The sequence below is a fragment of the Chiloscyllium plagiosum genome, chromosome 24 (assembly GCF_004010195.1).
Source record: "Chiloscyllium plagiosum isolate BGI_BamShark_2017 chromosome 24, ASM401019v2, whole genome shotgun sequence".
Classification (NCBI taxonomy): Eukaryota; Metazoa; Chordata; class Chondrichthyes; order Orectolobiformes; family Hemiscylliidae; genus Chiloscyllium; species Chiloscyllium plagiosum.
In genome coordinates, this window is record NC_057733.1 from 12981308 (window position 1) to 12996841 (window position 15534).

Consider the following 15534-nt stretch of genomic DNA (forward strand, 5'->3'; position numbering starts at 1 on the left):
GTCAAGTTTGGGGCTAATTAGTCTCTCAAAAGCTTGAGATCATGGTCTTTTATGCAAGAACTCTTTAGTTAAAGCTGAACATATACATACATAGTGCAAGGTTCAAACTTCTACTCCCTTCCAAATTCCAATGTACTCATGATTCTGTTATCATCACTATTTCATCCCTATGTATCCTTCTGATGTTAACTCTATTACTCTACACTCATCATGCATTAGATTCCTACATAGCTTCGTATCATCACTAAACTCAGACACTTCATCAAATCCATTCATATAGATTATAAAAAGTCGAGGCCCTAACACTGATCCTTGTGTCAATCTACCAGCCACAGCCTAACAATTGAAAATGCCCCATCTATCCATACACTCTGCTTCCTTCCCTTTAATCAATCCTCTATCCACATTAATACATTACTCCTAACTCGTGAGTCTTTTTTTTATATTCACTCTTTGTCTTATCAACTGCCTTTTGGAAATCCATGTACACAATTTGTTCACCTTACGCGTTTCATCTTTCATGTTTCACCAATCCATGTTCCTCTTCTTCATTGTTTCTTAAAACATTTTAATAAATTTGACAAGTATGATTTTCCTTGTGCAAAATCATATTGAGCTGGTCTTATCACACTGTAATTTTCTTCATACATTGTCAAGACTTCCTAAATCCTAGTGCTTTTTTACCAGTGACTATTGTCAGGCTAACTCGTTTATAGATTTTATTTATCTCTCTCTATCCTTTTGTGAACAGAAAATTACATCTGAGAACTGCCAAACTGCTGGGACATTTCTAGCAATTAAGGAATATTGGAAAAGCATAACAGCACACGTACCATCTCTACAGCCTTTTGCAATTCTATAATGTAGCCTTATCAGATCCCAAGGTTTTGTTGGCCCCATAAAGCTTTCCTGATTTTTTTTTCTCTGCTGACATTATTTTGAGTTCCTCTCTCATTGGCCCATTGGTTATTCTCTAAATCTGCTGTGTAATGCGTGACTTCTACTTTGTTCATGATGTTGATGAAATATTACTAATTGTGGAAACATTAAGTTGAAAGTATACCCTAAAGAGCGCAGACACAGTTTGGAAAGAAGAGGCCTTCTTCTTCGCACCCTTCTTAGGGGCACCAGTATCTGTCAGAAACAAAATTTAAAACAGATCTTGGTCAGTGCTGTTTCTCTGGTTGGTAAAACAATGAATGATGGGTATTGTTAAGCTAAATTATTTTACCATCGCCAGAATAGGCAACGAAGAGTGATGCAAGAAGCTTCATTGATGATTTCTGATACAGGCCAACAACAGTTTCATTCAGAGGATCCTTGTTCTTTTCCAACCAGCCACTAATATTGTAATCCACGGTGCCAGCATAGTGGATCAATGAGAAGTGAGCTTCAGCCCTTCCTTTGACAAGCTTTGGTTTCTGGAAGTTGTTTGACTTTCCAAGATGCTGATCATACAGTTTATTCTTGAAAGTAGTGTCTGAGGCTTTAGGGAACATGCACTCCTCTTCCAGGATTGAGAAGATTCCCATGGGCTTAAATGCAATAAGAAGTTTTCTTAAACTGCAAGAATCCTTTGTGTAATTTAGCTTTACAAATTCAAGTTCCTTCTTTCAGCTCTCCCTGATTGATTTTTATTTTCTTACCTTTTCAATGAGCTCAATGCAAGCAGCCAGGTCCATACCAAAATCAATGAATTCCCATTGGATTCCCTCCTTCTTGTATTCTTCTTGTTCCAGAACAAACATGTGGTGGTTGAAGAACTGCTGCAGCTTCTCATTAGTGAAGTTGATACATAACTGTTCCAGGCTGTTGAACTGAAATCATGAAAACTGATAATGAAAACATGCAAGGTCAACAGCAAAAAAAAGTGCTTATTCAGAAATAGTTTTGTTCTTACTCACGTCAAAGATTTCAAAACCTGCAATATCCAGCACACCTATGAAATATTGTCTGGGTTGTTTTGTTTCTAATTGTTGATTGATTCGTGTAACCATCCATAAGAACATCTTCTCGTACACAGATTTTGCCAGTGCACTAACCGCATAATGAACCTTGAAACAACCCAACATAAAATGTATAAGACTTAGAAATCATAGCTAGATGAAGAAATTTAAGGAATGCTTGTTTTAGCACTGCAAAAGTACAATATCATACCAAAATAATACAATTATGTGTAATACCTGTTGTACAGTTTGCCCTTTAGTTACAAACTCATTTCCGACCTTTACTCTTGGAAAGCACAAACACTTTAACAATTCTGCGGAATTCAAGCCCATTAGGTAAGCAGCCTTGTCAGCAACTGTTGAAAGACACAAATATGTTAATAATCAGTTAATAATTGATTTATAGCCCCAAATGAACTGCAAAACATTTAACACAGGTTGGTTTAAATTGAAAAATACAGTGGGTAAGCTCAAAGTTATGCTATATTTCACTCCCACTTGCATCTTAAGGTCATGAGAGCCCTCTGTGCATTTGTGCCGACAACATGTTGGAATCTTGCAATAAAATATTGACTGTCCCAGTTTCCATGACACTTCATAATGCACTTCACTTCTGTTTGGTACTTTGGCTTATGTTAGGGTCATGAAAAGAACACATCATATTCTCAAAGAAATATCCATCAAACTCAGTTTTGAAGTTTTCAACTGACATGGTACAAAAAGACAATTTGAGGAAAGCACATTCCAGTTCTCCACTACTATTTGTATAAAGCATTTCCTGATATCACCTCTGAGAAAAGGCTTTGTAACGATTTTATTAAGGGTTTAGAGAGTTATGAACAACTCGCTAACACCGATAAAAAGAAAATAGAAAATCACCATTCACAATTTTTCATTCATTTAATAATTTCCATAATGAAGTCATGAGTGGCATTAAATGAGCAAAATGTGGCAGGTACTCATGTGACTTGGCAAACGTTATCTATCTTATACACTGCAGGCAAGGATGCCCTGAGGCATGGTACATTGGCGAGACCGAGCAGAGGTGACGGCAACGGATGAATGGATACTGCACAACAATCAACAGACAGGAGCGGTTGGGGCATTCGACCTTGGACCTTTGGGTGACCGTCTTCCAAGGCGAACTTCAGGACAGGCAACAACGTAAAGTGGCCGAGAAGAGGCTGATAGCCAAGTTCGGTACCCATGGGGGATGACCTTGGGTTCATGTCACAGGTGACCCCACTGCACTACACACACACACACAGATACAGACACAGACACATACAGACACACAGACGTACACATACAGACAGACGCACATTCACAGACACACACGCACACACACACACAGACACATACAGACACTCCTACACATACACTCCTAATCCTACAGACACACACACTCCTACAGACCTGTACACTCATGCAGACCCTCTCTCATATACAAGCTCTCTCTCATACACTCATACATACACTCACACACTTACACGCACATGCCACCCTCTCATAGACTTATACCCCTTTACAATCACACTCACACACATACACACTCTCAGAGACACTCATAAAACCCCCTCCCCACACATATACCCACATGCACACATGCAGATTTAAGTTTGTGGGGTAAATTTGTATTTGCAGAATTACATTTTAATTTGCTCAAAACTTTCATGAATCCATGTAAGATTCTGTAAATCCGTTTTTTAAATTAGAATCAGTCTGAACATTGTGACACAGACAGTCTCACACAGGGCACCTATCACCTTAAATGCATTATCTGGCCTGACATGACACCAATTGTTAAAGTTCACTTGAGAATGTAACTTTAAAAATGTTCTGCAATTTACATATGAAAGAACTGAAACCAACATGTTCATTCTAAAAGATGAGAGACTTAACAAACAATCCAGGTCATTTTCAATATATAATTTCAGTTACATCACATTGTAGACTTTTGCTATAAATTCTGTGTCTTACGATCTTATTCTCCACAACCACCTGATGAAGGAGCAGCGCTCTGAAAGCCAGTGCCTCCAAATAAACCTGTTGGACTATAACCTGGTGTTTTGTGATTTTTAACTTTGTAGCATGAAGGTATGGATGGTATACTGGAAATTTCAGTGATTCATAATCCACATGTTCAGACTATATGTTAGGGACCATAATTTCAAATCCCACTGCAGCAATTGGTAGAATTTAAATTTGGGGCCCTTGTAGTGATAGTGCATCTGCCTCTGAGCCAGGAGGTCCAAGTTCAATCCCCTCTTGCTCCAGAAGTGCGTAATAACATCTTTGAACAGATTGATCAGGAAAATCTCTAGAGCTGGAGCAGACGTTTTGACACATTGCTCTACAGTGTCACAGTGGCCACAGCCTGAAGATACATTTTGACAGTTGACATAGTAAAAATAAATAGGAAATGTTCACTCATCAATTTATAAACATAAGTCTTAATAGATAATTACATCAGAAAAAGGTGAAGTGAGGTTTGTGAATAGGAAGTATAAATCTTACTTTGTACAGAAGATTTTTTAAAAATAGCATGTCAATATTTTACCTTCAGAGCCATCAGGCTCAGCCTGTTCCTCTCTTGGTTTCTGCTTGAACTTAAGGTTACCATAGTGCATTACTGCACCAGTGAGTTTGTAGATATTTGCTTTTTCCTCAGATGTGAAACCTAGGATATCAATGGCTTCCTACAGAATCAAAGAAAGAACAATTTCACTGCGGAAGAATCATGAGTATCAGTTATTCAATTATTGTCTGAATCTGATAACTTACATCAGTAGCCATTAATTCTTCTTGGTCATTAATACTTGGTACAGTTATCTCTCCCTGACTGATAAAAGGATAGTCATATGGGTTGGTGCTGATGAGCATTATTTCTGAAAAGGAAAGGTTCAATGAATTTACGAATTAGTTACAAATACTTTTGGTAAACTATTTCAGATACGTTTCTCACAAAATTCAGTAATTTCTTGAAATGACTTTGTATCTTATATTAGCTCATATATTAGCATCAAATCATTAATTTAAATATCATGGGAATGCCAAATTCCATTGTGACTTACCAATTAGTTCTGGTTTCTTATTCGATGTAATCTGGTAGAAAATATGGTAGCTTCTTTCAGCTTTCAACTGGAAGACTACACGAGATTTTTCCAACAGGTCTGTTGGGCATAATTATACTTCAGTTTATGTGGCTGAAACTTTTGGAAAATAAAGTTAAATTCCACAGATCTCAAAGAATCTAAATATAATGATACTTACAGGTCTCAATATCAGCAGAAGCCAACTTGCCCGTAGCTCCAAAATGAATTCTGATGAATTTACCCTTGGTGTTTAGAGCAAATGTTTCTGTTAGTCTTCAAGCTATCTTTTGGATTTAATTTCCTAACAGTTTCCAATTAATCCTGAGGTTTGTTTGATGACTGTGTTAGTTGAAATGCTACAGTATTCACAGACAATGGGTAGAATTTGACCAGCCATGTGGCATTGGGTTTACAGGCAAGAAGACTGGCAATATCTTTCCACCACCCTGCTATTTTTCCAGCTGGGGGAACGTTGGCTGATCAGCCACCTCTAAGGACAATGATTAAACCACTTAAGTGGTAAATTAAGATCTCTTTCTGTCTCTGTGAGCATATTGCCGATGTTGAGATGGCAGTCTGCCACATGGGAATGCTACTGGGTGATACGTGACAACCTTCAAAGAGGCCATCATTAAAGGCCACACCATGGTACATGCAGGAGCTAATCAATGGCATTGGCTGTCCACATGACATTGCAACATGCCACCAACGCATGCCACCTGTCACCGCAACCTGCCCCCAACTCAACCACATGCATTCCTAACGGAAGTATGGCTCAACATCACTTACCTCTTTTGAGGGTGTCCAGCCATTGAGGCACCCTTTCCCTGCAGCCGTGGCCTCAGCTATGGCCGCCACTAGCAGTGAGGTTGCTGAGGTTGCTGAATTGCCAATCCTCTGATTGGCCAGACAACTCTTAGGAAGGGTTGCTTTATCATCATTAATCTATTTGTGGCCCAGTACTGGCTATTGTTAGCAATATGTCTTTCTGAGTCCCACAGCCAGTTAACACATAATTGTCACACACCATTGACCGCAACAGTAGGATTTCTGCCATTAGTGTAAAGTTCTGCCCAATGATATTTTACAAATATTAGGGCAATAAAATTTCATGATACTTACAAAGCGCGATGAATTGTCATTTCTCATTGTCTTGGCATTACCAAAAGCTTCAAGGAGTGGATTGGCCTGGATGATTTGATCCTCCAGGGTTCCCTAAAAATTTTGCAAATTAAATCAGCTCCTGCATTTTATCAATTACAAAGACAGCAGCTAACAAAAAGTGAACACAGTGAATATGAAAGGTTCAGATTTAAAAGTTTAAGGAGTAGTTAAATTCTAAAGAAACTTTATAAGCTGTTTTATCCAGTGGGAGAATCCACAACAACAGGGTGCAACCTTAAACTTAGAATTCAACTGCTCAAAATGTGAATTCAAAAAAAATTGAGAAGGGGCATTTAAATCCAGAATTTGCTTTTCATAATGCTATGGACATGAGCAAATTAATTCTGTCAAGAAAGATGTGTGTATTTTTGTTTGTTTAAACTGTCAAGGGATATTGATGAAAGATAGCTAAACAGAAGGATGGTGGTATCTTGGGAATAACACTGAGCTAGTAATGCAGAAGGGGTAGGCCTACTCTCATGAGTTTGAGTCTAAATTCCATCACGATAGTGGGTAAAGTCTAATTTCAGTTAATAAGATTTGGAATTGAAAGCTTATCTCAGTAATGGAGATCTTGAACCACTCTGATGGACTGTGGTAAAAGCCCATTTAATTCAGTAATGTGCTTTTGGGAAGGAAATCAACTATCCCTACCTGATCTGGCTATCATGTGACTCCACATCTAAAGCAATGTGGTTAACTCTTAAACTGCTCTCTGAAATGGCTAAGGGAGTCACTTATTTGAAGAAACAATAGATAAGGGTAACAAATGTTGGCCTTGCCAGTGATGGTCACATCCCATAATAGAATACTCTGCCACAGAAAAGCATTTGAGGCCAAAATATTGAATGCTTTCAAGAAAGGGTTAGATACCATTCTTAGGGCAAAAGGGATCACAGGGTATGGGGAAAAATTGGAAACAGGTTACTGAATAGGATGATCAGCCATGATCATAATGAAAGGTGGCGCAGACCCAAAGGGCAAAATAGCCTACTCTTGCATTTACTTTCTACGTTTCTATGCAATAACCTCAACGGAATTGAGGAACAGATCGACCAACATGTTCTAATTGAATGGATTAATTTTATTCCAACAAAGACACATACACAAATTTAGATTTAATTTATTACTTACCTTCATCTTAGAATCCTTTTTCTTGTGAAGATCGCCACTGGTTGCAATAGATGCAAAATATTGGATGACACGTTTTGTGTTCACAGTCTTTCCTGCGCCGGATTCTCCGCTGCAGTGAAAGGGATGAGCAATATATAGGCCAAAAATATTCCATAAATATTAAAGTAATACTTTTAAGTGGTAGTTAATTGATATTAAAAGTATTGGTTCTTACGTAATCAGAATGGACTGGTTCTCACGATCTGTGAAATACAAATCACATTACATTGAAGACAAGTTGTTCAAAGCACAAGTGAACTGCTAAAATTCTAAATAGCAAAGTGTACACAGTTACTATCGACAGAGAATAAACACCATTAAGAGAATGGATTATTACCATTCAACATGAACTGATAAGCATTGTCAGAGATCGAGAAGATGTGAGGAGGGGCTTCTTGTCGCTTTTTGCCTCTGTAGGCCACGACAACTGCAGGATCATACACTGGCAACCACTTGTACGGGTTTACCGTGACACAGAATAACCCAGAGTAGGTCTGGAAAACAAAATGCATGAATTGAGTTTTGTGATCCCATTAAAATAGGACTTTGGCACAGGCTGGACTTTACTTACATAGATCATCCAGGCTGAGTAACGGTCTTTGAGGTTAAACAGCACGGACGCCTCATTCAGGTGGGTCAGCATGGCCATATCCTCGATTTTATCGAACTTTGGAGGGTTCATTGAAAAGACTTGATCTTCTTTTACAGTCATTGTCTACAAAAGTAAGCAGAAATTAGGATAGTTGACAGTACTGAGGGAAAGCTCAGATAAATATTTATTGACAATATCAAATGTATTATTTTGGAATAAATGTACCATATCTTGGAAACCACAATCAAAGGAAAGCAACACGCACCCTGTTAACCCAGTAAATTTCTTGACAAAGGTTCATTAGATCCTCACTCACCTTTTTATTTATAGTTTCCACAGTGACTTTGCCACCTTCTCTACTCTTGATTGTAGCTGGTACATACAGATCAACCGGGTCAAAGACATAACAAGCTGTCTTCGCGTCAAACGGTTTGTTCTGCGCCTCAATCCGCTCTTTCTCCGTTTTGCGGAGATAGTGAGCAGCCGCACCAAAAACCTCCATTTCCGCGTCGGAACTCATCTTTGCGTTTTACTGTGTAAACAAAGATCAATGGATTTAATGGAGAACATTTGCCTCGGTCTAAAGACAGTGATGGTCTTCAGATCCTTTAAAGTGGAAGCCAACAGATGCGAGCTATATTTTTTTGTTACCAGGTTGTAAAGGTAGATTTTGTTAACCATGGTAAACTAACATTTACAGTACTTACTCCAAATGCAAAATGAATGGGAAGTGGTATGGGGTCCCGCTCTTTATTTTTATTCTAGTCCCTACCTGACATTACATTATAGATGGAACCTGAACTGTTCTACCCGAGGTTACAGAATATTATGATGTCTATTTTCATTTCCACTGGCTTCCGGTTAACCATCTCTTTGTCTGTCTAGCGTTCTTTCTATCTCTCTCTCTCTCTCTCTGGAATTCGCCTCCAGCTAACCCTGACTCTCGTTCATCTGCATAACTAAAGCCTTTGCCCAGCTACTATCAGTTCTGAAGAAGGGGTCACCAGACTGATACTTCAACTGCCTTTCTCTCTGTTTAGATGCTGCCAGACCTGATGAGTTTCTCCAACAATTTCTGTTTCTATTTCCATTCACTTGGTTGTCATTTCCAGCATTAGATTAGATTCCCTACGGTATGGAAACAGGCTCTTCGGACCTGCAAATCCATACCGACCCTCCAAAGAGTAACCCTCCCAGACCCATTTAGAGTCATAGGGATGTACAGCATGGAAACAGACCCTTCCGTCCAACCCGTAACCCTGACTCTCGTTCATCTGCATAACTAAAGCCTTTGCCCAGCTACTATCAGTTCTGAAGAAGGGGTCACCAGACTGATACTTCAACTGCCTTTCTCTCTGTTTAGATGCTGCCAGACCTGATGAGTTTCTCCAACAATTTCTGTTTCTATTTCCATTCACTTGGTTGTCATTTCCAGCATTAGATTAGATTCCCTACGGTATGGAAACAGGCTCTTCAGACCTACAAATTCATACCGACCCTCCAAAGAGTAACCCTCCCAGACCCATTTAGAGTCATAGAGATGTACAGCATGGAAACAGACCCTTCCGTCTAACCCGTCCATACCGACCAGATATCCCAACCCAATGCAGCTAACACTAGGGGCAATTTAGCTTGGCCAATTCACCTATCCTGCACATCTTTAGAATATGGGAGGAAACTGGAGCACCCAAAGGAAACCCACGCAGACACAGGGAGAATGTACAAACTCCACACTGACAGTCGCCTGAGGCAGGAATTGAACCTGGGTCCCTGGCACTGTGAGGCAGCAGTGCTAACCACTGAGCCACCGTGCCACCCATAAGTTTATCATCAGTTTTTATTCCAAAATTAGGGAAATTGTAGGAAACAATTTCTACTTACCATCATCTCAAAACTTGGTCGGCCTAACTGAAACCTTCCAAACATGCCCAAACACACACATCTTAGACTTTGAATACAATAATTTGAATTCTCCATACACTATTTCAAGCCAGCAAAGAATATAATTCACCAATCTTCAACCCTTAATTCTTCTTCAAAGTCCTTGAACATTTTTCCCTTCTGAAATCTTTACCCATCTTTCTGGGAATTCTAGCCAGGTTTCTCCATTTGCCACAATATTAAAATGGCTCTTATTTGTGTCACAAATAGCATTCAAAGTAATTGTGTTTGACCACAATACATAAGCTCATAGCCCAGGATATCTGTCGCTCTAACATCACCAACAAGCCGAGGGGCTAACCCTGGTTCAATGAACAGTGCAGGTCTTTCCAGAAGGAGCACCATGCATGCATAAGTATGAGGTGTCAATTTAGTGAAGTTACAACACAGTTTGCCTGCCAAACAGCAAAAGCAGCATATACCATACATAACGATTCAATGGACCAGATTCTGCAGTCCTGCCACCTATGGTCAATTAAACAATGTTCTGGAGGAGAACTGTCCACAAATACGCCCATCTTAAAGGATAAGGGAGCCCAGCGCACTGACACATTTGCAAGCATCTTCTGCCAGGAGTGTTGAATAGATAATCTATCATGATTCCTCCTACACTCCCCAGAATTACAGATTTGAGCCTTCAGCCAATTCAATTCATTTCACATGATAATAAGAAACATTAAAGGCATTAGATATCACAAAGGCGATGGGCCCGACAAGATTTTGGGAAGACTTGTGCTTCAGAATTTGCTACACCCCTAGCTAAGCTTCCTAGTAAATCTAAATCACTGACATGTACCACACAATGTCAAAAATTGACAGATTATGTTTTGTACATGAAAAGCAAGACAAATCCAACTTGACTGATCAGTGTACTATGTCTACTCTCACCAACTTACATAAGTCATTGTCAATGTCTTGTCAATTGTCACTTGATCAATAATAACCTGTTTACTGATTCTCAGTTTGGGTTCTGTCAGGTCAATTCAACTCTTGATCTCATTCTAGCCTTAGTCCAAATGCAGATGAGTTGAGCTTTAGAGAGGACATGCTGGTATCTGTTCTTAATCTCATGTCAGCATTTGAGAAAATGAGGCATTGAAGAACTCCTTGTGTAATTGAAGTCTATGGGATTAGGGTAAAAATCCTCCATGAATTGGAGTCATGCTTAGCATAAAGGGGATCGGTTGCAGTTGCTACAAGTCAATTCTATCAGGTATAGGACAACTCTGAAGGAGTTCCTCAGGAGTTCCTTAGTGTCTTGGACCCAACTACTTTAAATGTTTCATCAATGACCTTCTCTTCATCTTAAAGTCAGAGTTGGGAATTATGCTAATTTTTTTGTTCATTTTCTTAGTACCATTTGTGACTCCTCAGATACTAAAGTAGGCTGTGTCCAAATATAGCATAGCATGGACAACATCCAGGTTTGGGCAGTAAGTCACAAATAATCATTATGCCACAGAAGTGCAAAGGAAAGGCCATCTTCAACAAGAGAAAATTTAACCATCATCCCTTGATATTCAATGTCATTAATGTGACCAAATCCTTCACAAACAATGTCCAAGGGATTGCCATTGACCAGAAACTGAACTGGAGCAGCCATATAAATATTGCAGCTACAAGAACAGCTCAGAGGCTAGGGATTCTTTACAAAGTAACTCATCTCCTGTTTCTGGTATTCACTATGTAAAAGGACATTAGTTTGGCTATGATGGAATACTCCTCGCTTGCCTGGATGAGTGCAGCTTCAACAACACTCAAGGAATTCAATATCGCTGTGGTTGTGGGTTTGTTCGCCGAGCTGGGAAGTTGATTTGCAGACATTTCGTCTTCTGTCGAGGTGACATCTTCAGTGCTTTGGAGCCTCTCGTGAAGCACTGCTGTACTGTGTCTTCTAGAATTTAGTTGGTTCACTTACTGCTGCTTCTAGTTGCTGGTTCCAGTTGTTCATTGTAGTGCTTGGTTTATTAGTTCTAGGTCTATGTGTTTGGTGTTGGAGTCCGTGGATGAGTGCCATGCTTCTAGAAATTCTCTGGCTCTCCTCTGTTTAACTTGTCCTCTGATCATTGTGTTGTCCCAGTCAAATTTGTAATCCTTGTCACCTTTGTGTATGGCTACTAGAGACAGTTGGTTGTTGCATTTAGTGGCTAGTTGGTGTTCGTGAATGCGGATTGCTAATTGACTACCTGTTTGTCCTGTATATTGTTTTGTGCAGTCTCTGCATAGAATCCATGGACTCCATCAACAAAGACATAGATCTAGACCCAATAGGTATCCTGGCCACTACAATGAATAACCGAACCGGCAATCAGAAGCAGCAGGAATGGAAACAAATAAATTCCAGAAGACACAGTACAGCAGCACTTCACAGGAGGGTCCAAAGCACTGAAGATGTCACCTAGACAGAGGCCAGAACGTTTGAAAATCAACTTCCCAGCTTGGCAAACATACACACAACTACAACAACTGGCACCTGAACTACAAATTTTACACAAACCTTTAAACTCAACATCTTCCAGACAAAGCAGCCCACTTGATTTGCTCACTGACTAAGATGTTCAACATTCACCCACTCTACCACTGATGTACAGTTGCATGCTCAAGATAATTGAAACAACTTTCCAAGGTTCCTTACATAGTGCCTTTCAAAGTCTGTCACCTGGAAAAAGAAGAACATCAGATAGATGGGAGGACCTCTATCTGCAAGTTCCCATTTCAAGCTGTGCATGAACCTGACATGGCACTGTTTCACCATTCCTGCCATAGTCACTGGGTCAAAATATTGGAACTCTCTCCCAAACATCACTGTGAATCTACCCACAGCACATGGATCTCAACAATTCAAGAAGGCAGCTCACCTTTTCAAGGGTCATTCTGGCTGGGTGGCAAGCATTGATGTAGTCACTGATACCCATAACCCATAAATAAAAAGACAACGCCGGTGCCAGGCAACAACTATCTCCAGCACTAGAAAGCCTAACCACCTTCAATTGGCACTCAACAAGATTTCTGTCCACAAACTCCCCATCATCCAAAATTTGCAAGTCAGCATTGAACAGAAATTGAACTGGACCTGGACAGATAAATATTGTGGCAATAAGAGCAGGTCAAACGTAGAATTTGTGCAGTAAGTAATCCCTGATTTCCCAGAATGTATTCACTTTCAACAAGTGACAAATCAGAAGTATGATGAAATATTCTTTACTTCTCTGGATGAAGGCAATTCCAAAGCACTCTAAAGCTCAATAGCATGCAAGACAAAGCAGCACACTTGATTCTTATTCCATTCACCACAGTGAGCATTTACCATCTCCACCATTTACCCACCAAGGTTGCTGCATGACCATAAAGGATTTATGGGATTGGTAGCGACTCATCAAGTCTGCATCATCACCCAAACCTGAGACCACAATCACTGAGAAAGACAAGGGTAACAGCTGCATAGGAGCACCACTGCCTGCAGCTTGCCATATTTCACCCTCGAAAAACTAATCCAAACAGAATCCCAATTCTGTTGCCATTTAATAATTTACACCAAATATCATTAGTGGGCGGCACGGTGGCACAGTGGTTAGCACTGCTGCCTCACAGCGCCAGAGACCCAGGTTCAATTCCTGCCTCTCAGGGTGACTGACTGTGTGGAGTTTGCACATTCTCCCTGTGTCTGCGTGGGTTTCCTCCAGGTGCTCCGGTTTCCTCCCACAGTCCAAAAATGTGCAGGTCAGGTGAATTGTCCATGCTAAATTGCCCGTAGTGTTAGGTGCAGGGGTAAATGTAGGGGAATGGGTCTGGATGGGTTGCGCTTCGGCGGGTCGGTGTGGACTTGTTGGGCCGAAGGGCATGTTTCCACACTGTAAGTAATCTAATCTAATCATTTATTGACCTCCCCACACACAATTATAATCTAGCAGCAGCTCAATTCTAAAATTCTCATGAATGTTTTGAAATCCTCCTAAGACCTTACTTCTTCCCATCTCTATAACACAATAAATCCTGCAATCCATGGGGTTTACTGCAATCCTCCAAATCTGGCCATACACACAATTCCTATTTCAATTGTCCAACCATTGGCAGCCAAGCATTCAGCTGCCCAGACCATGGCTTCTGGAATTCTCTCCTTAAATCTCTTCCCCAACCCCCGTCTCACTCCTTCAAATAAACATTGAAATGCATCCCTAAAATTGTCCTAAAATCTACTTTTGTGCCTCAGTATCAGGTCATTATTGGTAACATGCCTGTGAAAAGGTGCGCTTTGCTTCATATGTCAAGGCTTTTCTTGAAAATTTAAATAAACCTGAAGTGCAATTATACTAAAATGTTACATGAACTCAAACAGTTTCATTTTAAATACATTATAATATCCATTTAAGTATAAGTACCCACTAAATAAACGCTATTTGGAAGTTTAGGGAACTAGTCATTGAGTTGAAAGGCAAAACAGAAACTGAAGGGGTATCATAACTTGCATAAAATTGCAAGAAATTTGTTTCCTGATCTCGCCACTGAACATTATGAGAAACTCAGCAATCAAGTAAGTAAGGCAAAGGCATTCATCTAAAGTCAACTTATTTTGATTAAAATAGTTTTGTAGCTAAGAAATGCTGAATGAAATGCCCTGTGTTGCAAATCTGCGTCCTGGTAAGCAATGAGGTTCAAACTGAAGTGTGTTGCTAGAGGGTAAAACATCTCCACGATGCTAAGGAGCACAGGTTGTAGCGGACGTATTGCATCTGCCGCTGTGTTCCAGCTCAGTAAATGACGACGTCACCAAGCTGATCCTTGTTGGAATGTAACTGTGTTCACATCCTGTTGGGAATGTCGGCACACCTGACGAACGTGAAGACTATAGCTACACGGGCAAGGTGGAAGCGAGCAGGAAAATATCCGTTTTTGTTAAAACAAAAGAAAATCATTAAGGTTATATTTGTCATGCTTATCTGATCCATCTTGATGGCTTTATCAAGCGTTCCAGTGGGCAGACAATGTTTGTCATCTGTTGTTGGTTGAAAATAAGCGTACATTGTTACCCGTTCTCTCCGTTTCCCTTAATAAATGATAACTGACTAAGTACGACCTTTCAGTCCCAACCAAGTCTGTGGACTGACTTGTTATTTCCTCTATTAAGTACTATCAACAGTTACAGAACAGTCTATACAATGCCATTTGATTTAGATAGGTAAACTGTTCTTACCTGTTCTTACAAGAGCAGACGGTCTGAAAGATGCTCGCAGCTGTAAGGAACAAAACACAAATATTTATTGGCACACATCGGTATGAAAATAAACACAAAGAGAAATAACTGAAAATGTTATATGGATTGAACTCAAGTTTTAATTCGAATGAGTTGCCAGGAAAGTAGCGATTATAAACCCATTTGATGGCCTCTCAAATGACAATGCTCGGTGTGAACAAGTCTTGAGGCATGAAGGTATTACAGATCGGTACCCAAATCAACAGCCCTCCCCTCACTCAGCACCATTTCTGAGTTTATGGCAAAATCTTACGCTGAAGATTGAGCAAGGAACCCAGACAGCACCAGACAGAACTGCATTTTTATAGGGAGGTTCGGCCGGAGAGGCAATCTTTTGTAATTGGTTGGCAACATTTTGCTCAGGAGGTTTGC

General features: G+C 40.0%; 1 protein-coding gene across 1 annotated transcript in view; it reads right to left on the bottom strand.

Moving 5' to 3' along the window:
- Positions 1 to 15138, bottom strand: part of LOC122562341 (myosin-4-like) — a 33564-nt gene extending 18426 nt beyond the window's left edge. The window contains exons 1-16 of the mRNA XM_043715218.1: positions 15103 to 15138; positions 8287 to 8502; positions 7950 to 8093; positions 7716 to 7872; positions 7554 to 7581; positions 7340 to 7448; positions 6164 to 6256; positions 5220 to 5283; positions 5021 to 5119; positions 4731 to 4834; positions 4507 to 4645; positions 2184 to 2302; positions 1905 to 2054; positions 1647 to 1817; positions 1232 to 1535; positions 1064 to 1134 (exon numbers count right to left, since the gene is read on the bottom strand). Of these exons, the coding sequence (XP_043571153.1) occupies positions 1064 to 1134; positions 1232 to 1535; positions 1647 to 1817; positions 1905 to 2054; positions 2184 to 2302; positions 4507 to 4645; positions 4731 to 4834; positions 5021 to 5119; positions 5220 to 5283; positions 6164 to 6256; positions 7340 to 7448; positions 7554 to 7581; positions 7716 to 7872; positions 7950 to 8093; positions 8287 to 8490 (1956 nt within the window). The 5' untranslated portion in view covers positions 8491 to 8502; positions 15103 to 15138. The remainder of the gene's footprint in view (positions 1 to 1063; positions 1135 to 1231; positions 1536 to 1646; positions 1818 to 1904; positions 2055 to 2183; positions 2303 to 4506; positions 4646 to 4730; positions 4835 to 5020; positions 5120 to 5219; positions 5284 to 6163; positions 6257 to 7339; positions 7449 to 7553; positions 7582 to 7715; positions 7873 to 7949; positions 8094 to 8286; positions 8503 to 15102) is intronic.
- Positions 15139 to 15534: the final 396 nt, after the last annotated feature.